Here is a 26,109-nt window from a genome sequence, read left to right on the forward strand (position 1 = left end):
CCAAAACTTGTTTTTTAAAGTTGTGCATACCTCTAAAACAATAAATGTCAAATTTGTTAAAACTATACTTCCCTCAAAATCGAACTTGACCTTATGGTATGGTAAAGTTACAGAAAGAATCCAGGATTGCTCATGGAAAATACATGGAAGATATCATCAGCACAAGAAGCAACCAAAACGATTTTGGTCCTACATTAAGAGCAGGAAACAAGAATCCTCAGGCATTGTTACACTCAAAGACAAAGATAGACTACTTCACAGCGATACGCCAACTAAAGCTTCAATTTTAAACCAGCAATTCCAATCTGTCTACACCAAAGAAGACATACATAACATGCCACATATGGGACCAAGTCCATTCCCGACTATGGACAACATCAGAGTCAGCCAGGCCGGAATTTACAAGCTACTCCGTGGACTAAGACCATTCAGAGCACTGGGCCTGATGAAATTCCAGCTTATATACTCAAAGAAGCGGCTGAATACCTATCTCCATACCTGATCATACTTTACCAGAAATCTTTGGACACTGGAATCATTCCTGATGACTGGCGAGCTGCCAACATTGTACCAGTCTTCAAGAAAGGGGAAAAACACAAAACTATCGACCAGTCTCATTGACCTCGAACTGCTGCAAACTATTGAAAAATATTGTTCACAGCACCATCATGGATAACTTTGACCGCCACCAGATCCTTTGCGACCATCAATACGGCTTCAGATCCAAAAGATCTTGTGAAACCCAACTCCTGATAACACTAGATGAAATTGGCAAAAATTTAGACCATGGAGAACAGACAGACATCATCCTGCTCGATTTCTCCAAAGCTTTTGACAAAGTGCCCCACAAGAGACTCCTTTAAAAGATGGACTACTACGGTATACGTGGAGTAACACTCAAGTGGATACAAGACTTCCTAAGCAAGAGAACACAAGCCGTATTACTGGATGGGCATAAATCCGATCCCCTAGACGTCATCTCAGGGGTGCCTCAGGTGACAGTCATTGGACCCCTATTATTCCTGGCTTATATTAACGACCTGCCACAATCAACAACTTCTGAAGCAAGGTTATTTTCAGACGATTGCCTAGTTTATAGGAAAATAAAGAACGTAAAGGATAGCGAGACCCTACAGGACGACCTTAACAAACTCCAAGAGTGGAAGTCACGATGGCAGATGAATTTCCATCCCGAAAAATGCATCGTGATTTGGATAACCAACAAAAGAAACCCACTGATAAAGAACTACCAACTACATGGCCACACCCTAGATGCAGTTGAGCATGGGAAATACCTTGGAGTCATCATAAATCACGACCTACAGTGCAAGAATCACATCAACCAGACGGTAGGCAAAGCATCAAGGACACTAGGCTTCCTGAGAAGGAACCTAGGACGATGTAAACCAGAAGTCAAAAGTTAATGCCTACATCACTATGGTCAGACCAACCCTTGAATACACTTCCTCCGTATGGGACCCTTACCAACAAAACCTTGAAAAAGACTTAGAACAAGTACAGAGAAGGGCAGCTAGGTTCGTGTTCAGTGAATACCCAGACGTATTCCCAGGTTGTGTCAGCTCTTTATTGGAGACTAAGATGGGAGCCCCTTAAAGATTGCCGCTCAAAGACCGCCTCACTATGGCCTACAAGATCCACAATAGATTGGTAGATATTGACCCCTCAAACTATTTCAAACCCGGAGATTTACGGACCAGAGGAGGCCACCGCATACACCAACAGCGTACTCTAAAAGACCAGTACAGGTAATCCTTATTCCCAAGATCAACCAGGGAATGGAACACACTACCAAAAAAGCCACAACAACAGCTACACTAGAAGAGTTTAAGGCCAGCCTTACCATCCTGCCAGAGGTCTTGACAGGAGCTTCTCACACCTAGAACTCCATAGATCCCAGATGTATATAGTTTTAATTTGTAAATAATAATTACTGTAAATAGTTACTGCGGGTTTTGATAATTGAGGAGGGAAGGCATCATGATTTTACGATCAAGAAACATTTTTCACTCAAGAGTCTGACTCTGTATTGAAAGAAGAAGAAATAGCGTTTAGAATTGGTCACATAATACTTTGTTAAACGTCTGGAAGATTAAAGTGTGAGAGACGAATATGTTCAAACCTTTTGTTTTAAATATAAATGTTCACTTCTGTTCTCTATGAACAACAAAATTATTTATTTTGTAAAAATATTTCCGTATTCGGTCATTACTGTATACATTACGACGAAATTATTTTCATTTACCCTTGTCCATTATTTTATGTGGCTGCATTTTGACCAAGGTTATGGTTGTCTTTCTGATATTGATTAACATCTCATCCCTTATTTTATTGATTTTGTATTAACACTGCATCATATATGAAATTTATTCGTTCAGTATGTGTTCACCAAGTTTTTTTTTAATGTTTTGATTGAGTTGTCATATTTTATAGTGAGTCTTCGTATGTAGTGATGTTACACAATTGTTTCAGGTAATGGTGAAGGTTGGAACCCATTAAGTTTGAACCCACTGCATATGTTTGTCCTATATGTCCATAGTCAAAAACCTTATGTTCAGTGAATAATTCACTTTTGTAAAGTTAAGTATTTATAAATGACCAAATAATTGACTTTTGTGTCAACACCAAAGTGCTGACTACTGGGCTGGTGATACCCTCAGGGACATAAATTATTCAGATACATTGTTGATAGAAAAATTATGTTCATTTGAGCTTTTCCACTAGTATAGTATATAATGATAGCTATGTCACTTCCAGTTGCAAATTAAATGCAACGAGTATGAACCCTAATTTTGTACTTCACAAACAATATGTACTGGACTTTAAATATGATTATATAAAACAAACATGTGACATTACTGACCACCAGCTGACCATTTTTTTGCTCTTTTTAAAAATCCTTTAAGCCATATACTTAGTGTGGAGAGAGCAAATCCAAGTATCAAAAAAGCCTTTGATTTGACCTAACCTGGGACTAAACCCACTTCTGCATTTCTCCATTTCACCAAGATAAATGTTGTATTTTCCAACACTAAATGTGTTCTCAATTAGTCAACTCACCTTCAAACAATTTTTTTTTAACTAGGATAAAGAAAAAATTATTTGCTAGTCATTATGTTACTTTGGTTTTGACATGTTTTTCAGGAAAGAGTATAAAATATATTTCTTTTAGATTTTATGCGTTGTTGTGTCAAAGCTATATACCAAATATCTCTTTTTGTTCATCTATATCTGTCAGATACGAAAATTTGATTATCAAAATATTTCAAATAATTTAATGCCTTGAATGCCAACAGCAAAATTAGAGAAATAAAATGAAATTCCATGCAAAAAGAACATTCAGAATAATGGCCCTATATCAATTGATCTTTGCTAGAGGACTGGCTCGTAACCTTTGCCTGGGAAATATGATGTTGTTTACATGTAAACCATTTCCATGGCAGGGAAAAACTTAATTTTCTCTTCATAATTTACAATAAAACCTCAATAATTATTTTCCTCTAATTTTCCTCAATTATTACTCATGCTCAAGTCCAACCACTGTTTAGCTGTTACAGGACAAGTCTGCCAATGTTACTGTCAAAACCTTACTGTATAAATAACAGTAAGCAAAGCTCATATATTCAATATTTATTTTCGAGTTATTTATAATACATTAAGTCTTTTGCCTGTTTTCCATTTCCATCTGGCAATCAAAAAATAACTTTTTACTTCAACACAATAATTGGCTTGGGACAAATAAAGCCTTTCTGACCTATCTTGTTCATAAAAACAAATCTTTCAAATAAATAGAGCATTATATAAAATCAAATTTGTTCTAAAGCATTCTGCAACATTCATTTTAAAATTAATACTGATTCAAAACAAGCTGTTGGATCTTAATGAACATGGGTAATTTTCTTAATAAAATTTCTTCTTCCACCATTACACACAATTTTGTTAAATCTAATGTTTTGAATCAGTATTATAATTTATTCTGGCTACACAAATAATTAGCAATGTCATTAATAGGCATATTTGGAAACAGCAAAACAAATGTACAAATCACGAACATTAAGAAAAAAAATCAATATGATAGATGTGTCTCATATAAAAATTTAAGAAAATTTGAAAATATCCAAATATTAAAAGACCATTAAATGTTGATTACCAGGAATTCATTTCACTTATAAGCGTATAAAATTGATATATTTGCAGTTATAAAAGATAGGTACTTAGAATGCTCTATGAAATGTTAATCAGCATAATAGCAAGGAGAAAATTGGATTGTATTTTAATACTTGCTGCAATTCCACTGAAATATTTACTCAAATTTGCAACTGTAAAATGTGACATGCATGTGCAAATACTAAAATCAAACATTTACCTCTCATTGAAATGCAATGTCAAATTATTTATGCTATTAAGTGTAGGGTTCTTCTATGAAGAAATGTTAGTGGAAGAAATGAATGCATAATTATGTTCTTTTTATGTGATATGCTCGACAGGTAACATAAGAAATACCTGGGAGTCTATGTCACTCATTCTTTACAAAAATATAAAATTATGAACACTACAATTTGACACAAAATCACAAGTTTCTGCTATTATTTTTTTTGAGAATTTTTCTAAAACAATTTACATGAATGACATTGCACATTTGTAAATTAACATTTAAAAAGAATGAATTTACAAGTTTCAGACACAACTCTGCCTGGAAAAACAACATTAAAATTGAACATTTAAACATACTGATTGCAGAAAAAAAAAAACCCCTCAGTCCAATGTGCATTACAAAATGCTGGGCTATAATTTCTAAACACAATATCAAGGCTAGGAGAGAGATGTGTAATGGTGGAGGCACCATGTCCGTCCAGAGATAGCACTAAAGATGAAAAGTTTACAAGAAGTAGTCAGGTGTTCTCCTAGTCACATGAGGTTCTCCTCTTCTTGGAGCGGGATCAAATTGTAAACTGTAAAAAGAGAAAAACATCAAGATAAATTTTGCTTTCAATAATAAATTACTTTTATATAAAACCTACTTCAATTGACAAATCAATCAAAAGGTGATATCATTTAAGATTGATCAGGACTCACGCTACCAGGTGACTTGGGCGAAGAAGTCGCTTTCCCGACCGTCACTTCGCTTTCCCGGACCCCCAAAAGCGAAAACAAGTCGCCCTGTCCTTGACATACTCGCTTTCAGTCGCTTCCGTCATCGGACATTTTCAATTTTTACAAAGTTGATGAAACATCAATTTTTTATTGATAATTAAAGAAATTTAGACATAAACGATTCATTATCGTAAGAAAAGAGGTTGAAGCATTGTCTTTGCAGTGTGTAGCAGGTTATTTGATAAAAATACAACTTTTTATCACTTCGCGTGCGTTTCCGCAAGTTCCGGTGCTTGTTACTCGAAAACGTACATCAACCTAAATTTCGGCGGCAAAATAAGTTTGTTACTTCATTTAAACGTGATAAAAGTTGCCTCCATTAAATGTTTAATCCATTTATTGCATTAAAAACGTCATGTTCCTTTCCAAATAACTTGTCAAACATCGTTTATTTTTATAAATTTTCTTGCATTTGTCCGCCATTGACTGATTTCTAAACTACAGATCTGAACCGGACCAGCTATGACCGAAATCTGTACTTTTACAATAATTAATACGGACGAACGGATGAAACAGCTGACAGAAGAATATTGATCCCAAAGGGAAAAATTACGTATTCCACACGCATTAAGAGACTTTTGGTTACATCTAATTGATTGGTGTAAATAATTCCCTATATTTTTTATCGATTGTTTCAAAGTTGCTTAACTCTGAGACTATTAATTATATTATGTCCCAGCTTAATAACTTTTATATTTTTTGATGAGAAACACTGAATTTCATACACAAGATAGATTTGAATTAAATTGTAATTGATATATTATAATTTCTTAACATTTTTTAAAATAAAAAAATATTTTTTTTAGTGCTAGATAAATGTATTAAATATTTAGTTGGTAGTTTCTCACAAGAACCTTAGTAAAACTTTAAACAACTTTTAATTTGAAATTTTGAAATGTTACTTTGATTGTATACTCAGATATGAATTGAATAATATAAAAAGAACATTATTTACATATGACCCATATACTATAGTAAAATCCAAACATTGTAGCGCACCGTGGGAATGAGCACTTCTCTTTCAAATCTCACCACTTCTCCCTATCAGTTTCAAAAAGAGAAGTCACTTCTCCCTATAATTCTGAAGTAGTGTGAGCCCTGTTGATACAAGACTTGTTAATCAATAACATGTGATTTTAATATCAGTTGAAGAATATTTTGGATTGCATGTGCATATCTATTTGTGGAAAGAGCCACTTTTTCGTAACTGCTCTTTCAGGCTTGTTAAAACTGTGACTCAAGAATATGGAGTAATAAGTTTGATCTCATTTTCATAGAGTTTTTCAACTCATTTGTACTTTAATGTGTGTTGTCTTGAGGTGTCCAAATTTTCAGAAAACAATCGCTTATGTTTTCCCAGTTCTCTTAAAATTAGAATGAGATAGTTTCAGAAAATTTAGACACATGTTGCTGAATATGTATATGTTTACATCCACTTCGTTTTAAACTTTGGTGGATAGTTGTCACATTGGAAATCCTACCATATTTCTTTATTTTAATAATGTATGTTTTTTTTCTTCTACAAAGTAATCTCCAACCAACCCATAAAATATTTTTAATAATACAATAATAGGCTTAAAGAAGTAGACTGGGTATCTTTGAGGGGTCACTTCTGACCCCTTACCTTTCACTGTGGACCTAATATTTATATTTCTTAGAGCTATACATACAATGAATATTTAAGGGCATCATCTAATTCCATTATTGCTGCTTGGTTTCCACATCTGTAGCAGTAATTCGGTGCACTAAATATAGTAACGACATTCCTATCATGACACCAGTTGTAGCCCTACAATAAAGCAAAATGAATACAGGAGTTAAAACAAATATTCTGTATGTGCATTGTGGTATTATAACAAAACAAACAAGAATGTGTCCACAGTACACGGATGCCCCACTCGCACTATCATTTTCTATGTTTAGTGGACCGTGAAATTGGAATAAATTCTCTAATTTGGCATTAAAATTAGAATGATCTTATCAAAGGGAACATATATACTAAGTTTGAAGTTGATTGGACTTCTACTTCATCAAAAATTACCTTGACCAAAAACTTTAACCTGAAATTTGCACTATCATTTTCTATGTTCAGTGAACCGTAAAATTGGGGTCAAAACTATAATTTGGCATTTAAATTAGAAAGATCATATCATAGGGTACATGTATACTAAGTTTCAAGTTGATTGGACTTCTACTTTATCAAAAACTACCTTGACCAAAAACTTTAACCTGAAATTTGCACTATCATTTTCTATGTTCAGTGAACCGTAAAATTGGGGTCAAAACTATAATTTGGCATTTAAATTAGAAAGATCATATCATAGGGCACATGTATACTAAGTTTCAAGTTGATTGGACTTCAACTTCATCAAAAACTACCTTGACCAAAAACTTTAACCTGAAATTTGCACTATCATTTTCTATGTTCAGTGAACCGTAAAATTGGGGTCAAAACTATAATTTGGCATTTAAATTAGAAAGATCATATCATAGGGCACATGTATACTAAGTTTCAAGTTGATTGGACTTCAACTTCATCAAAAACTACCTTGACCAAAAACTTTAACCTGAAAGATGCACTTTTATTTTCTATGTTCAGTGGACCGTGAAATTGGGGTCAAAAGTTTAATTTGGTTTTAAAATTAGAAGGATCATATCATAAGGAACATGTGTACTAAGTTTCAAGTTGATTGGACTTCAACTTCATCAAAAACTACCTTGACCAAAAACTTTAACCTGAAGCGGGACAGACGGACGAACGAACGAACAGACAGACAGACGGACGAACGGACGCACAGACCAGAAAACATTATGCCCCTCTACTATCGTAAGTGGGGCATAAAAAATATTTTCAGCAATTTGTAAACATGTGAAATGTGTTTATTTATCATGCCTTCCATGTTGAAAACAAACATAGAATATTATACAATAGAATGATTAAAGTCATTCTTTAAAAAGCTGCGATATTTTCAGCTATTTCATATCACATCTTTATTCAGATCAAATCCAGCAAATATTATGCAATTTATTAAAAATGTTCATGTAGTCTCAGATACTAAAATGACAAAATGATGAGTATTTATTTGAATAACCAAAAAGTTATGTAAGTGATCATGAGCAAAGGAAGATAACTCCAGTTCACCTCACTGCACTATCAAAGGTGGAGAGTGATATGCCATTGCAGATATAGATATGTAGCCAGAGTAGAAGGGGTTTGATTGCAATTCATGTTATCTTTACCCAAAACATTGTAAGTTTTAGAAAGACATCTAAACAGACTTGACAAAATATTCTTAATGGTTTTTTTTTATTTATAGAATAATTAATCAAAATATTAAAATATAGAAAATATTTTCAATGAGTGCCAGATCTGACAAGACAATACTTCAGGCTTAAATTAAAATATTGTTTGTTTGCAGTTTACCGACCGACCCTTGAAAATCCTCCCGACTGTGAAAATTTTATTGCTTTAAATTTGAAGAAATTTTTTTTAATACTTCTATTGACGCGATCCAGAACTTTGGGTCCTTTCCGGAAATGATTTAAAGTCTGGGTCAATTACGCATTTCAAGTTCGGTTTTTCTTAGCTTCCCGTCAAGCGTTCATGTGACCATTTAATGATAAAGCACATGGAAATTGTTTAGGACAGGTATCCATGAAGTCACGGAGGAGTACTTTATGCTGTCGTCTCGTGTCAATTTTAAGACAAATAACAAACAAAAAAGTTTATTAGTAAACTGTTTATACAGATTCAGGCACATGTAATGATGTGTGATGATATCATTGACGATGATGCAGCGGATATTCATATAAACTGACACGATAACCATTCTGTCTCAAACAAATCGGGTACAGAATCTGTGGAGCCTGACTTTATGGAACCAATTTCAGTGGTTAAATAATTCGACAGCAGCTTGAAGTATGGCATATTTTCTACAAATCGTTGTGAAGACGACAAAGATGAAACCACTCCTCGGTGACTTAAATCTTCATGGATATCTGTAAACACGCCTGTACGGAGGAAGGGCTCATTTGAAATGTTAATGGATATAGATCATGCCAAATCAATAAGAAGCAACCCTAACTACACAAAGATGTAGAGAAAATGAATGGTTAGCTTGAAAAATAAATATACTCTCTCTATATTAAATCTATCTTCGATTGCAATGAGTATGCTCCTTTAGGATAAGGGGGGCTGCCCCGGCCACTCATTGCAATTATTCTCTTTCTTACAATATTAAATATACCCAAACTGTGTGGCCTGTGTGAATTCAATTAAAACATGTCCTTAGGAGCTATTCTGCCAATTTTTTTTATGCATTAAAAACATTTCAGTACAGACCATTTACTTTTAATGGGGTGCTATGGGTTTCACCCAAACTTAGATTTCTTTGGTTTTCATTAAAGCCTGGCAAAAATATAACCTTATCACATATAATTAAATATTGTTAGAAATATGAAAACAGTCGAATGTCTTAATACTTTTTTTTCAAGTTGCCTTTTTTCAATTGAGGAAGATTCAATGGTTATTTTTATTTATTAAAAATACACTCTTTAATACATTGTCTTATAAATCTTTAATATCTACATTTTTCTGATGAAAATACTCTACTCATGAAAACATTCTAGTCAAGAAGCATAATGTCTGAATATATTTCTTTAAAACAGTTCTAGTCATAATGACATTCCTTGTTTATAAGTGTTCCAGTATTTAATAATTATACCATATTTTATGTCATAAATTGGATAATGACACTATGTTAAAGTTTTTGTTTTGGTTAAAAAGTTTTTTATCTGAAAATGCCTGTTCATTTGATGTTGGTTTTCAGCATGACCAGTGTTTGTTGTTTTAAAATGTTTTTTTTTTCTTCACAAGAAACTTGGTTTAGTGTAACTGCTTGTTTAAACTGTATTTTGGCTGATAAAATAAAATATTTTTCCTACCTACCGACCCTTCAGTCTGAAGGTACAGTCGGAAAACTGCAAACAAACATATTTTTAAGGTTGGCCCTACTTAAATATGGACTATTAAATTGGAATAAAGTAGAAAATGAAGGAATCATCTTTTTCTACACATTTTTGATGCAACCTCATACTAAATGTCTTGACAACACCTATAGTTGTATGACATCAAAGGAGTGCAATTGTGTGTTTTATTTCACTGGAAAATCAAGGTAAATATTCCATAATTATCTATTCTACTTACCTCCATGACAAGCTGATGTGCTCTGGATACCAGAGTTAAATTGTTACTATGATTAAATGTCTCCGATATATCATGACCAAATGTGTAACCAGCACCTCGAGGAGATATACCCCAGCCTCCTCTATCATCTGGATCTGACCATAGCAAATCACACATGGGACCCTATAAATACATTGGAAAAATGTCATATCGTTATTACAAATCTTTAAAACCTAACCCCTACATGATGTTAAGTAGCTATGTACAGTGAATTTTGCCTGCAAAAAATCCTCTTACAAGTATTAATTAGTTCAATAATTATAATCTGATACAAGAGTTTCAGAGTAGACTGGTGTCCTGTTTATCATGGTTTACAAGAGTCCAGTTATCAAAGACATTTTCTGTGTAAAATGTATTTTTGAAATTTGTTGAGATCTTTAAGCTAATGGGTTCAGCAATGGGAAAAATACTGGAATGATGGTCCTATTCAGAAGGAGTATTTCTAATTAGAAAGAACATTGCCTTTTAAATTGGATTCCATGGTACATGTATACTGTAAACAAGCCATTATTTTTTTTACATTATCAGACATACAATGAATTTTAATACAAGACTTGGAGGAATGATTTTATATTCTAAATAAGGAATTGCCAATCTAATTACAGTCTTCACGCTGAGTGGCAGCCCAGGCTAGTAAAATTGCTCTCGGGCCTGTAAAAATCATATCTACAGGCCAACAGAATCTAACTAAAAATTTTCAAAAATTGAGCTCCGGGCCTGTAGATTTAATAGTTCATCGTGAAGACTGTATTAATCTAGTTACATTGGACTTGGCACTTTATATTTTAATCAATCTGTGATATGGCAAAATGAAATAAGATACAAGTTTAAATGTATCAAGCATGCTTACCTCGTGTGGAACTTCTTGTAATCTATCTAATGCTCGTATATGATCTAATGTGTCTATTGAAGGTGATAACCCACCATGTAAACAGAATATCTGAAAGATAAAAGTATTCAGTATTATTTTCTTGTCAATAGGTACTTATTTCAAAGTATTTTTTCCATTTTCCATCCTTTTTTAAGAACTGTCAAATTGAACTATTAAAAATTATAGAGTCAAATTGGTACTAATCAATTTTCCAACAAAACGTTTCTGAACTCGATTCTGTATTTGCATCACCTACATGCATATCTATTGTTTAAACATAATGACCTCTGGATGTCTTGTTTTGTAACCATTGGGTTGCTGTCTTATTCATGTCTACTCCCATATTCTTTTTATTCATATGATAATTGATCTACTGTTGCAATGAATCTCATTTAATACAAAAATATGTTTTTCAAACAATTGAAACTTTTCCGCAATCACATACACTTTGCCATTTTACAGAATTATTGTAGACTGTACTGTAAATTCAGAAATCATTCCAATGTTTTTATTATTGCCAAAAATGTTATTGGGACCTGGGTTATAATGTCAATAATTTTATCTTGCATTCTTAATTTTTTTATAGGAATTACACAGAATTGCTCAATATCACAAAAATTAAAATCACATTTTGGTCTAATATAACAAAATCGCTATACTTTCTGAATTTACAGTACATGTAAACTACATGTATTTCTACACAAGAAGTGGAAGGCTCTAAACTTACTTGTCCATCTACTAAAGCTGTAAGTGGTAAATAGTCAAATAAATCTGTGAAATATTTCCATACTGTAGCGTTACCATACTTTCTCAAGCACTCGTCGTAAAAGCCATATACTTGTGTAATTTGTCTACTTTCATGATTTCCTCTTAGAATTGTAATTCTGTCTTTCCATCGAACCTTTAACAAAATCATATCTCATGTTTAAAAAAAATGAGGCAAAAATATGTGTTAGTTGTGTAGTTCGAATACTTTCATTACTCTTCATATTCAAATTACTACTTCTTGACTTAAATCATAGAAACTTGATAAATGTGAACCTGTCACTTTATTTAATTTCTACAAATAACTATACCATGTATACTGGCCATCAGTAAGGATTAATTGGATAATTTTTAGTGAAAGTCTCATAAATTGCAAAGCACATAGAGTAGACATTGCTTTTTAAATCATAGAGGATGCAAGTTTTATGTATGAAAGATAATCAAATAAATATTTTCCAACTGTTCATTTTGAATGAAGCTGCACTTTTTAATTGTTGCTTTTAACATTAGCCAAAATGTAGTTTTGTTTAACAAAGACAAAATGTGTAAATAAATGTACTATACATACTTTCAAAGCTACTAAAAGTGTTACTGTTTCTACTGAGTAATATCCTCTGTCTACATAGTCTCCCATGAACAAGTAGTTAGTGTCTGGTGATTTTCCACCAATTCTGAACAATTCCATCAAGTCATGGAACTGGCCATGGACATCCCCGCACACAGTAACTGGACATTTAACTTCCTGAACATTTGATTCCTTGGACAATATTTCTTTAGCCTGAAAAAAATTAATTGTTTATTAGTATTAAATAAATTAAAGAGTGCCTCAAAATGCATTTTTATTTAAAATATTAATTCACAAAATAAGTCTCATTTGTTTCAGGTTAAAGAAGTCCCAGCATTTAATATAAATGCATGTCAATAGCCAGAAAATAAGAACTTAACAGTGAATATCATAATCAAACAATTAATCATACATTAGGAGAATAAATACAAGTCCTACAAAACTGATTTGTTGTATACAGCTCATCAGTTCGATTATAAGACCAAACAAAATAATAGAGTGTATGTATATTAACTGTCACCTGCTTCAAACAGGGACTTATGCAGGAGGTCAAAATTACAATTAACTACATGTATTATATATTTACTGTTAGCTGCCATTTGTTGAAGTTATTTCTGATATATGTTTTAATATGGTTTTACACACCATTTATTGATGATTTTTGGTAACATAGCTGTCAAGAATACTTCTGAAAATATTTTCATTACTACATCTTCTTTACTATTTATGCTATTTGGCATAATTTCCAAGCTTAAAAGTTATCCAAAGCTAGAATGAACATTTTCTGTGTGGGACAACACAACTGAACACTACCTTTATAAGAAGAAAATTCCAGAGTTTATAAGCCTGATCAGTGCTAAATAAATGCTCCATCAACTTTTATCTGTGAAGCCTGCAGCAGGATTATGTTTTCAGATGTCAACAACCTAGAAAATCCTACGCTGCCCTTTTGACACATCTTTAAATGAAATTCTTGTACATTTGATTTAAAAACTGAAAACTTAGATTTTAAATTGGGAAAAGGAGGTTAGTGTTAGTGTTTAAGTTCCTTTAATCAAATACACTGCTTAAGGTATTTACAATTAATTACAATTATAATACCAATGGATTCATTCTCAAAGCTGGGGATAATACAATGTACATGCAAAAATATCCTTGAATTTCATTTAATGTGACGAACACAACATTTAAGTTCAATTGGTCCATCTTACTGTAACTTGTGTAAGTCAAATAGTGTATTTAACAAGACTTGAGGTATACTTCTTAAGCTACCAGAGTTATCAATAAATGGTTCGTGGCATGTTGACTAAAATACATCCAGGATGCTGGAATGAAACCTTTGAAAACCTTTTGACTGTGCTAGACTGTTTTGTTAAATATGATTAGATACGATATCAGTACACCTGAGAAAAGAAAACTTTGGTTGCCATATACAATTTTACGAAAAATTGGTTTCGTAAAAATGTGTTGCCATGCGAGTTTGATGCAACAGTTATACAGTCATTTATAGGCCGACACATGCTTTATGCAGTTATCAAATTAAAGTCACTATGTCTATAGGTATTTTTAAAGGGAAAACAGTTGATGAAAGTGTATATACCTTTTCACATAATGTTTTGACTTGATTTTCGGTCAGTTGTTTGCAATCATAAAGTTGTTCAATCCATGTATCGAGTTCTTTTGCTGTTGCATGATCGTCAACGTAACTCATTTTGAAAAGATATGTTTACATGTATTAAACTTGACAAATGTATACAAAAATGCGTTATTTATCTCTTATTTGGTGTTATTTTCAAGTCTCAGCACATCGAGGCGCCGACAAAATGGCTGTGTCTTCCTTCTCGAGTGACGTCACTTTCATAAATAATTGTTAACGAATGAAAAATTTTATTTATATAAGATTAATCAAAATGACGAATTACTAAATTAAGAACTTTTCGTGATGTTAATCATTCTTTATCTTAAATGATTCAAAATTTTAATGCAAATATAAACTGGTTTCTGAGTCACTCTGCTGGTGTCCTTATTCCGTTTAGTGACATCTATCGGAATTTTTCTAAACCAAGCGAGTTAACTACAGACTTCCTTTTCCGGTTTGCCCGTCTTAGTTCATGGCGAACTAAATAAGTTATATCGAATCTGCGCCAATCATAGTTGAATTTTCATTAAAAACAAGAAAACGATGGCGGAGCAAATGACGCTTAGAGGGACCCTCCAAGGGCATGGAGGATGGGTGACACAGATTGCCACAACTCCCCAATATCCTGATATGGTGTTGTCATCTTCTCGGGGTAAAATATTCTGCATAGATCTTATTTATTTATGACCTGCATGTTTTGCACATATTCTCATTGTATTCGATCTTCAAGACGATACACATACTCTTTCTTTTTATTGCAACGTTGTTTTTTTGTCATACTGTGTAAATTTGTTTACATGTACATTTTTCATCTTCAATGTTAAAATGCCGGTAGACCTATTGACAGAAGATCGAATTAAAAGCTGCAGTTTGGAGAGAATATCATTTCTGATTGCAATTTGCATTTAAGTAAACTTCGTAGCCGCTTTTTCTCAAGTGGAACATTCGAAGATACAGGGACTGAGCATGAACATGTCCAGTCATGACAGTATGGTATATTCATCAATGGGCTGATGGATCATAGTATAATGTTACTAATTGTTCCCTAGAACGGAATCTGTGACATATGATCAATTCATACAGAACATGTAAATATACCAGCTGTCTGCAACAAAATCGTAATTTATCACTAGTTCAAGAATATAAGAAAAAAAATGTATGTGTCGAAACAAAGTTTTGCAAATATGTGCTACTCTGGTGCTAATATAGTCCAAATAATTGTGACCTCTTGAAATTTTATTTATTGAAGACATGTTTTTTGGTAAGACTGTGATGAAATTTCTCTCAAATTTTAGACCCAAGTTAACAATAAAACGCTTCTACAGTGGTGTCTGCACGGCCAGTGATACCGTGTATTATCTGATTTCGTCATATCAACAAAGTAACACAAACAATCGTTCTTGTTATTGTTTTAGCCTTCAGAAGGGATAAAAAAAAAAATGATATAAAGTTCAAGAGTTAAATAACTGCAAACCCGTGATTTACAATATTTGACCAATTTCCATTAACAAAAATTACATCATCAGATAAAATTTGTTTTATTTATGTCAAATTTATATTAGTTTGAAATAATTTTTGCTCTGCATCCTTGGAAGTGTGCTTGGTTTAAATTCAGCTATATTTTGGAGTAGAAAGTCTTTCCTTTATTCAAAATAACATATTTTTGGAAGGCATGTGCGAAATCACCAGACATTGGAGGAAATCTCAGTACAGGGGTTTCCCTAATTTTGGACACGCATTACACAAAATCTTGGGTGAAACCATACAAACAGAAGATTTTATAAAATAAAAGTATGTTATGAATGTGTTCATCCAATATTATCCATTTATTGGTTTAATCAGTTGAATGAAATGAAGTCATAAGTCTTAGATGCATGGATACACTGGACTGCACCATAAGCTAATTTCCCTATATATATAATTAGAAGAGTACTATAAAATATTTATTTGCACCAAAATCAGTATAATATATGACGCACAATCTTTTCAGGATGTTTGATTTATATTTAAATTCATGTCCATCATAATTTTAGAGTTTGGAAAACAAATTATGTATTATTTTATACTCTTAAAATGAATTTCAAAGTGTCTATAGAAGAAAGCAGTAAAACGTTTTTAAAAGTCTTATTAAAAAAAAATAAGTTGGGCATATATGACATCCCTTGCCAGAAAGGCTACAAAGCAAAAAATAAGATATATTTCAAGACCATAATTATTTTGACTAATGGTGAAGACTGCACTACAGGTAGAAAGTGTCAATATAAACAATTTTGTAATAAAAAGGAAAAGTATTGAAATTAGTTTATAATTAATTAGGTCAGTAGGTCTGATTATTTTTTTATTATTTATTAGAGAATAGAACTGTGAACGTTTGTATAAAGGTTGACAACAAATTTAAGGGCAGGATATATGTATTATATATGTAGCCAGTCATTGTCTTCTTTTGAATTTCAACAATTCTTATTTTCAGACAAGACCTTGATTATGTGGAAATTGACCAGAGACGAGACAAATTATGGTTTACCACTCAGATGTTTAAGAGGTCATGGTCACTTTGTATCAGATGTAGTCATGTCATCTGATGGCCAGTTTGCTTTGTCTGGATCATGGGACAAGACTCTACGTTTGTGGGATCTTGGAGCGTAAGGATTTTGGATTATCTGATTAAATGTTCTTTCAAAGTTTTCATAATATTGACTTGACAAAGTAGTATAATAAGAAACTAAATGAACAAAAATGCCATAAATGTCAAATTACCTCTAATGCATAACATCTTTTACTGCATCTACTGTAAATTCAGAAACTATTGCGTGCATTTATTATTGCGTTTTTGTTATTTTAGACTTAAAATGCGATTTTAATTTTTACGATTTTGAGAAAAATTCTGTTTAATTCATATCAAATATTTCAAATGCGAGTTAAAATTATTGCGTTTAAAATGTGTTGCATTTTTCCCATTATTAAAAAAAAAACTTGCATTAATTTCTGAATTGGAAACTTTTTTTGTGTGTGTAGTGTGAACACAATTGTTAATATTTATTGAGTTTGATATCATTCCCATACTACATACAGGTAAAAATGATGTAGCATTAATTTTCACTATGGTACTTTTTAGAGGAACAACAACCCGTTTGTTTGACAACCACGACAAAGATGTCCTCAGTGTAGCTTTCTCTGCTGACAACAGACAGATTGTTTCTGGATCCAGAGACAAATCTATCAAACTGTGGAATACCCTTGGTGTCTGTAAATACACCATTCAGGTACTTAACACAATAATAACTTTGTACACGCACACAGCATTCAATAATCTGATATTGAAGTCTATGATATAATTGACACATTCAGATGTTATTTTTGCATGAAAAGTACAATGTAATATTCAGAGTTTCAAGTGTGATATTTATAGGCCAAAAAAATTTGTACTCCAGACTCTAAAAACAACAAAACAAAATTCTGAATATGGTGTTTCAAGCCAAAATGTTGTACTCTTAGTAATGTGTAATTTTATGATGGAGTGAAGTTATGTCTAAATTTGTTGTGAATTCTCTCATCAGTCCTCTTGTTCTGTTTTACCAATGATTATGAAATATACATGTATTAGCTATTGATCAACATGAAACTACTCAAATTATGAGGTAAAACAAGCAACCCTGCAGTAATGTTCTCTTAAAGGGAAACTTCGCAAAAAAATCAAAAATTGATTTTATGTCCATTCTGTATAGAAATGCTCAAATTTATAGATATTAAAGTTTTATTCCGCTAGATAAGAGATCACCATCGATTTTAAATTTAGAGTATCAATTCTCTGCGTTCCGCCATTTTGTCGTCTTCCCCGATTAAAAATCACGATGTGTCTATAAACCACAAAGGACCAAAACTACAGTAACCGATGTAGTCGTAATTACGTGTCGATATCTTGTCAATCGTACGGTTGTTTTATCTGACAAACAAACTTGATACGGAAAATGTTCTTATTTTTTTTAAATAACCATAGTCTGTTATTTTTAAACTGTTAATATTGGAATTAGTTAAAAAGTCAAAGTTTAAATCATAAATAAGTGTTCCGTGAAAACTGTTTTCGTAAATCTAATTCGTTTATAATTCTTTAAAGTAATAAATTTTATTCAAATAAATTCGGATCTGCCCTCATCTGATCACCAGCATGACTAAAGGTATTACTCCCAAAGGTATTGTGAGGGGTGTGAGGTGACACATCCAGGTATTCAAGTGATTTCCTGTCGGGCTTGCAAGTTCATGCATCGTTTCACTTCTGTAGGTATTGATCAGTGTACACGGCCGGTAACTTATAACTCTCCATTTTGAACTATCAGGTGTATAATATACATCTCTGTCTTGCGTGTCCGAAAGTGATATGATATACTAGTCATTACTAAACTCAAACGCTTGTTTGTAAATAACATTACTGGTGTAAAGAATATTATTTATAAAAATATAAATAATACCAAAAAAAAAAAGATTTGATGAAATAAAAATCTATTTACATTTTTTTCCAAGGTTTAATTTGGGGAAATCAAGGATTTGTATAGACTTACTATACAAATCCTTGGGAAAATGTAATATATACTCGTTGTCAATAGTAAAGGACAGATTGGAACATACCAGAAATATTGATTTAAAAAATAATGTACGCACTTGTCGACGATTCGTTTCTACGCCTGGATAGAAAGTTACGGAGCTATATCGCAATTTAGAATATATACATGTATACATTGAACATAAGAAAGAAACATACATTTTGTGTAAATTGGGGTAACAGTTTTGTAAATAGACTAGTCCACGTATGCCAACAGTATGTAATCATCGAATTCGATAGACTATTGTATACCAAAAGAAGAAGAAGAAGAGGACCAATTTGATTCAAATACAGGTCGATATAATAACTTGCTTCGGTTCATCGAAGTTATGAACATAGTAAAATCACAAATTTATATACCAATTAGATCGTTCTCCAATAAAGGAAGAAATTCGACATCATCACAATTGTTCCGACTTTCATGTAAAACATAAGCAACTGGACGTACACTAATAAACCCCAAGGGATGTGAATATTTTCTGGGAAAACTTTTGAGTATTAAAGTTTCAAATTGATTTCGGGATTTATTTTCTTTCTTGATATTCAATGACAGCAATTTAAAGAATAAACTGCTTGTCCGCTTTAGGGGTATTCTTGCCAGCTGAACAGACTTATAATTACATTCAAAAATAGGGAAATTAAGATGACATTAAATTCGTTGTCTTTTTTTTTTTTAAACATCGTTGGTCAAATAGCTAAAGTATTATTCGTTGTGAGAAGAAGACTATTTTAATAAGGACGCTCCCGATTATGAATAAATTTGGTTGACGTTTTTCACACTATATCTATTCGTAATTTTTCGATTCCATTCCAAGAGGATTCTTAAATTTCCTGTCAATTTTTTAAAACATCTTTTTTTCAAATAGCTGAAGTATTCATGCGTTGTGAGATTTAAAATATTTTGACGAGAACATTAATTCTTAAATAGGTAAATAAAGATCGCTTTGGATGGACTAAATTATATAATTGCAATCTGTTTGAAATATTAAAGGTTGGCGATTTTAATTTAAAAAAAGTACAATTTTTAGTTCATACACTCGTGTTTAGAAGGCTATTTTTATTTGTAAATTTATTCAATTAAAATAATTCAGTATTTTATCGTTACAAAACTAATCAGAAGTCATAATTCATTTAAAAGTGAGCTTATGCAAAAATATATAAAAATATACAACAGCTATCCAGTTATTGTGCGACCTTATTTCTCCCGTAAATTCATTTTAATTCTTTTTCTTACATTTCTGTGTCTGAAACTATAACTGACTCCCGTATATCATTCATACGAAATGTTGTTCACACCTGAAATGCTGAACCGTGACGCCTAGGTGTCACTGAATGAAGATCAAAAGATTAGAATTGCATAATGCTTATCTTTTAATTACCTCGAGTTTAACTACGCATTCAACATTCACTAAGTGTCACAAATTAATACACATTTAATTTCCACAGTACAAGCAAGTGAAAATGTTTTCTGGAATGAAGCAAAAAGTTCAGAATACAAACATGTATTTTTTAATACACTATCGATCGTGTCAGTTTCATATGTTTGTTTAAAGTATTTGAAGAAAAAAAATCATAAAAATGTTCTATTGTATTATTTACTTTAATTACTAGAATTCGTATAAAAAATCCACACATGAATCCTAAATTTAAAATGTTGCATGGCTATCACTTACTTTTCGTTGGTTAATAGCTACACCAAAAGTCGTCGATGCGCTTTAAATAGCGTTATTAGATGGTTAACGAACAAGACTTAAATGAGATTAATTTCACTCCCGGCATGCTCAAAGACTTGAACTACGTCACATAAGTCAGGAAGTTTGATAAAATAAAATTAATAATTCCCAATTTTCTTCTTTATTACTTTTCATATCGAAATAAAACTTGGTGTATATGTTTTTTATGGTATTATGAACATAATAAGATGAAAAGTGAAAAATCGCGAATTATCCCTTTAACTTGCAAATTTCTTAAAATGAGGCCTTGGTGCTGCCAACACTGTTACTCAAGCCCTAAATTGACTTGATGCCAAAACCTAAAGTATCTAATGAAATCGTAACATAATGGCCTGATTTATAAATTAACTACAAATATGATATACAGCAACAAATGAATATCAGCTTTTAGAACCATACTTTTGGGATAATGATACCCTCAGCAGTGATAGCAAATAATGTAATAAATGTTTATATCTTAAAATGGCAGATACATGAAATAATCTTTTAAATTTACTAATCTACAGGATGAAGGCCATAGTGATTGGGTATCCTGTGTTAGATTTTCACCAAATACTGCCAATCCAATTATTGTTTCATGTGGATGGGACAAACATGTTAAGGTAAGAATTCCATTCATTAATTAAGTTGAAGTTTCAAATAAATCTTAAATATTGATCAGACTTTTCATAAAAAGCTTTGGTTTCAAATTCATTTTTATTTTGTTTTCAAAATTTTATAGAGTGCTACCAATTTCAATTGTGTTTGACCTTTTGGAAACATAGAAATACAGGGACATTTTATGTTTTCTTTATTCCAGACAACTGATCTTAGTATTACACTACAGTAATGTTTTTTTTTGTATTTCAGGTTTGGAATTTGACTAACTGTAAACTAAAAACCAACCATATTGGACATACTGGTTACCTTAATACTGTTACTGTTTCTCCTGATGGCTCACTATGTGCATCTGGTGGAAAGGTTTGTATGACATTGTGAATGAATTTTAAAAAACACTGACCTGACACCAAGGGGTTGTATTTTTCACAAATGTGCTATCAATTTTGCGAACTTAAGTCAACTTCCACATAAATAAATCAGGAATAATTGGAACTTTCATCCTTATAATTAAGATATAGTGTTATGAGATACAGATACTTTTGTTTGTGTTACCAATGATTATTACAATACATGTATTAGCTATTGATTTACATGAAACTATTAATTTATATGAGGTAACATGTTTAAGTAACCGCTAGATGGCATTATGTTCAAAAAAATAAGCATGTAGATTTCATTTTTTTTTCTTAAAACACAAGCCTCACCGAAAGAGATTGTAGCAAGCAACAGTGTTTACACACTAAAATAAAGTTCAGAATAATTTCCATGTCTGTGTACATTTGCACAGATGAGTTAAAAAAATGTTGGGCGTCATATAAGTTTTGAAAAACAAAAAGTTTTTTTTACTAATTAGCCTGGCTAAAGTGGTCTAGGTTATAGGCTGTATATACCACTTCAATATAATCATTAACACAGTTTGGCAAATAAACTTTTACTTGTCTGATATTGTTTTATTCATTAGATAATCATGCTAACATGAAATTGAAAACCTACAAAATAAAAATAAACTACACATTTAATTTTAAAACAATGAAGGTTGTAAAGTGGAGTACACTGATAGTTGAAAGCCCAAATTAGTCAAGAGCATGTACAGAACAAAAACACTTAAGAATGTATAAAGATATTATGATACCCAAGGATTATATTTTTTCACAATCAATTGAAATATAATGAAAAAATCCTGCAAATATGAGGGTATCTGTGAAAACTTAAGATAAAGATGGATGCAAAAATTGTAATAGTTTGCACTTTACCAGACAATTTCTGATACCAAGTGTTCTCCCTATGAAAGAACAAAATGGAGTCCTTTAATTTGATAAAAAATATTAAAGTCATATGAAACGAGTGAGTGGTGAAAAATAATGTTTTTCCAATTCTTGAACCAATGCATGTATATATCACAAACTAAGTCCTCTGTGCACGATTTTATCATTATTTACGCAAATATATCGTATAATCGTCAATTTTTTTTCTCTCTGTCTGTTATGATTTAACAAATATGGCTGCTCATTAAATGCCGTGTTTTGAAGCCGAAGTTTACCGATTGTCACCTTCTAGTAAATAAATAACAAAAAGCATGGGTATTGAGCATGTGTTTAACATGTACAATCAGATAATTGTTTATTTTAATGACAGATTCATGCGTATTGCGATCACCGGATTTTTACGAGGAGGGTTACGCTCAGGTCACTATGCATACGGAAAATATGTCGGCGAATTGCTTCCTGGAAGCAAGCAATTAAAAATAAGTAAACTTCTTCTAAATGTGGACAAATTAAAGAATTTTCCTCAGAAAAAAGTATATGTACAAAAGTTTTATAATGAAAACTATCCATTTAGTTATAAAAAACAGATGCATATTTTTTTTTAATTTGAGGTTTCATATGACTTTAAGTTAGGTTGCAAAGGTGAATTTTGCATCACAGAGCTAAAAAAAAAAAAAATCTATAGGAGAAATTGCATTTAATCTACATGTATCATAAACATTACATAATCAAGTCTTGCTTATATTATTTAGCAAATTCCTGATCTGAAAAAGGGTTAAAATTCCAAACATTGAATAGAAATAAAGAATACTTTAAAATCTAACATATTTATTGTAAAATGTAAAATTGGGTGCACTGTCAGTTGATCTAATACATTTGATTTAATAGAGTAACGGAACACTTCAGGCCATTGTTGGTATACTATATAAAGTCATCATGTGATGCCCAATGATTATACTTTTTCACAATCATTTGAAAATCATGAAAAAATCCTGCAAATATGAGGGCACTTCGGTTAGCTGATAAGAAAATAAAAATATATCATTACTCTGAAAACAAGGGGGGAAAAATCATGTTTTCACCTAGCTGTTTTAGAGTTGCTTAATTTAGAACTTTAGAATTTCACCACTATTCTCTTGGACAAAACACAAACAGTCTTTTCGTATCATACCATGACTATAAGTTATATAGGTTTAATATTATAAGTGCTTACCTGCATAAAGATTATTTTGCTAAGGTGATCACCTAGTTTAACTTGTTAGGGAATTTATATTTTACAATAGACACAATCCCCATTTGTTATGATATAAATATGAATGTGACTGTTAGACTCCCAAAAACAAGAATGAAAATGTATTAATTTTGTCTTGAACATCAAGAGATTTTAAACTACCAATTGGTGTAAAATCTGCTATAAACTATATATCAGTTGAAAGCATAAATGTGCATAGAGTTAGGTATGCAAAACACTTTTAGGAGTTTATACAAAGTATTAATTTATTGTTTGTTGCCCAATGATTATATTTTTTCACAATTATTTGAAAAATCATGAAAAAATCCTGCAAATATGAGGGCAACTTTAGAAGCTCAAGATACAAATGGATATGAAAATTAGAATAGTCACATCCCACTAAACTATTCTGAAGTTTTTGAATAGAAACCAACCTATTTCTGATATTTGATGTTGGAAGAAAAATCTAATTGTACATATTGATGTATTGTAGGACGGACAAGCTATGTTATGGGATCTGAATGAAGGCAAACACTTGTACACATTAGACGGTGGTGATGTTATTAATGCATTGACCTTTAGTCCAAACAGATATTGGCTCTGTGCCGCTACCGGTCCAAGTATCAAAATATGGGTAGGTATATTAGTTCAATGATTTATAATCTTGACACATTATGAAATATGTAAATAAAGATGATTAAATAATGAGACAGCAACAAGACAAGTGTAAAACTTGAAAACAGATCTAAATAGAAAATGAATCAGCATTTTAAAAAAAGTTTGAAGGTAACTTTACTTACTGATATATTAGTTAAACTAAATTTCCAAAACTGGTGAGTCCACAGATGCATCAAGATTGAAATATTTTATAAACTGAACACAGTAAAACACAAATGTCATCATTTTATAGGAAAAGTTTAAAAATTATCTTAAATAAATGTTATTTCATTGCTCTGTAAGGAAATGGAGACTAAAATATTACATTATCTTGCAATAAAATATTTTCTTCTTGCTGTTGGACTCGTCATGGCTAAAAATGATGAGTCCCTGGACTCGCCTTCAAAAATCCTAAGCGAGAACCCTAACATCTAAGTTAAGTGAAGTTAACTTAAGCTGATTTGATATATTGGAGCACCCAATGATTATAGATTTTCACATATTTTTTGACAGCAATGAAAAAATCCTGCAAATATGAGGGTGTATGATTTAAACCTTTCTTGTATGAACTTCTTCTTAACTATAAATATAAATGAGTAGATGTGTTATGGTTGCTAATTGGACAAGTACATGTAGAAGCCACCAGTGACCAATTAAAAATGCTGTTAGCAACTAAAGGGCAACATACTGACTACAGCAATGAGCAAAAACCAATAGAATATAGTAAGCTGTAACAGACCAGCTGGCATAACAAAATGTAAAACAAATGAAAAAAAAAACAACAAATATTTTGATGTAAAATTTTCAACCAGAAATTACTAGAAATTTCATACGCATTTGTTACAAAAAAGAAAAATGAATGTTGGTCGCAAAAAATACATTTACAAGGTTTTTTTTTAAATTAACAAGGATATAAGTAAACTTCTATGATAAATTTACAAAACTAGAGTACTAAAAAGATATTTTCTTTTTCATCGTATTAATGGTTATATTTTGTTTACAGGATCTTGAAGGAAAGATCGTTGTTGATGAGCTCAGACAAGAAGTCATTTCAGCAAGCTCCAAAGCACAAGCTCCACAGTGTATATCTTTAGCATGGTCATCAGACGGACAAACCCTATTTGCTGGTTACACAGACAATCTGATCCGTGTCTGGCAGGTGTCTATGGCAGCAAGATAAATTAAATGACATTGATTCATGGAGATAGTGCTGTGAAATAAAAAAAAAACTTACTGAAGAAAATATCTTGTTCAACCTTTCTGCATTTACCATGAATAGTATTGGTCTTCCAGAACACAAAATGTTGCCAAGACAGCTTTTTTCTAGCTTATGTTCTTAAACAGCCTGATGAGCTTAAGCCATCACTGGGTGTCCATCTGTTGTATACTTTTTCTAAGGTCTTCTCAGAAACTATTTCACCCATACAAAGAAAACTTGAGTGGTCCTTCTGGTGTCTTGATCATACATTGCAGCTATGACTACTGTGAAAGTACTTTTATTCGTGGGGTACCAATTTTCGTGGTTTTCGTGGATGACTTTATCCACGAATTTAAGTGTCCAACGAAATAAAAACAACCATTGTCCAAATCAAGACATGGAAAGATCCCCATCGGTAGGTTTGACCACTGATATGATCTAGAGAATATATTGAGTACGTCAAATCTAAGAATACTTTAATGGCAGTCACAGAACTACAACCGCATGCAGGATTATACCCATTTCATCTTTAATAATCTAAACTGTACAACTTTTGATCCTTTAATTCTCA

The 26,109-nt window shown here is 31.9% G+C and overlaps 2 protein-coding genes across 2 annotated transcripts; one reads left to right on the forward strand and one right to left on the reverse strand.

The window, feature by feature from the left end:
* Positions 1-4,344: 4,344 nt before the first annotated feature.
* On the reverse strand, positions 4,345-14,463 carry LOC143044906 (serine/threonine-protein phosphatase 2A catalytic subunit beta isoform). The gene is made up of 7 exons (XM_076217138.1): positions 14,219-14,463; positions 12,622-12,831; positions 12,016-12,189; positions 11,268-11,357; positions 10,379-10,540; positions 6,843-6,961; positions 4,345-4,970 (listed from the first exon to the last, which is right to left on the reverse strand). The coding sequence occupies exons 1-7, from the start codon at positions 14,327-14,329 to the stop codon at positions 4,898-4,900; spliced, it is 939 nt and encodes a 312-aa protein (XP_076073253.1). The 5' UTR covers positions 14,330-14,463; the 3' UTR covers positions 4,345-4,897.
* A 200-nt stretch (positions 14,464-14,663) lies between these two features.
* Positions 14,664-25,583, forward strand: LOC143044905 (small ribosomal subunit protein RACK1). Its single transcript, XM_076217137.1, has 7 exons — positions 14,664-14,909; positions 16,728-16,899; positions 17,373-17,520; positions 21,094-21,189; positions 21,437-21,547; positions 24,177-24,317; positions 25,344-25,583. The coding sequence occupies exons 1-7, from the start codon at positions 14,801-14,803 to the stop codon at positions 25,518-25,520; spliced, it is 954 nt and encodes a 317-aa protein (XP_076073252.1). The 5' UTR covers positions 14,664-14,800; the 3' UTR covers positions 25,521-25,583.
* The last annotated feature ends 526 nt before the right edge of the window (positions 25,584-26,109 follow it).

The sequence above is a fragment of the Mytilus galloprovincialis genome, chromosome 9 (genome assembly GCF_965363235.1).
Source record: "Mytilus galloprovincialis chromosome 9, xbMytGall1.hap1.1, whole genome shotgun sequence".
Taxonomy (NCBI): domain Eukaryota; kingdom Metazoa; phylum Mollusca; class Bivalvia; order Mytilida; family Mytilidae; genus Mytilus; species Mytilus galloprovincialis.

Bases quoted from the DNA above. Each gene is read 5' to 3' on its own strand.
- LOC143044906 (XM_076217138.1), bottom strand. From the start codon at position 14,329: ATGAGTTACGTTGACGATCATGCAACAGCAAAAGAACTCGATACATGG. The intron at 11,358-12,015 runs GTAAGTTTAGAG...TTTATCTTTCAG, and splicing joins CAGCTTTAGTAGATGGACAA to ATATTCTGTTTACATGGTGG. The intron at 10,541-11,267 runs GTAAGCATGCTT...ATGTATTTATAG, and splicing joins TACAAGAAGTTCCACACGAG to GGTCCCATGTGTGATTTGCT.
- LOC143044905 (XM_076217137.1), top strand. From the start codon at position 14,801: ATGGCGGAGCAAATGACGCTTAGAGGGACCCTCCAAGGGCATGGAGGA. The intron at 21,548-24,176 runs GTTTGTATGACA...GATGTATTGTAG, and splicing joins TATGTGCATCTGGTGGAAAG to GACGGACAAGCTATGTTATG. The intron at 24,318-25,343 runs GTAGGTATATTA...TTTTGTTTACAG, and splicing joins GTCCAAGTATCAAAATATGG to GATCTTGAAGGAAAGATCGT.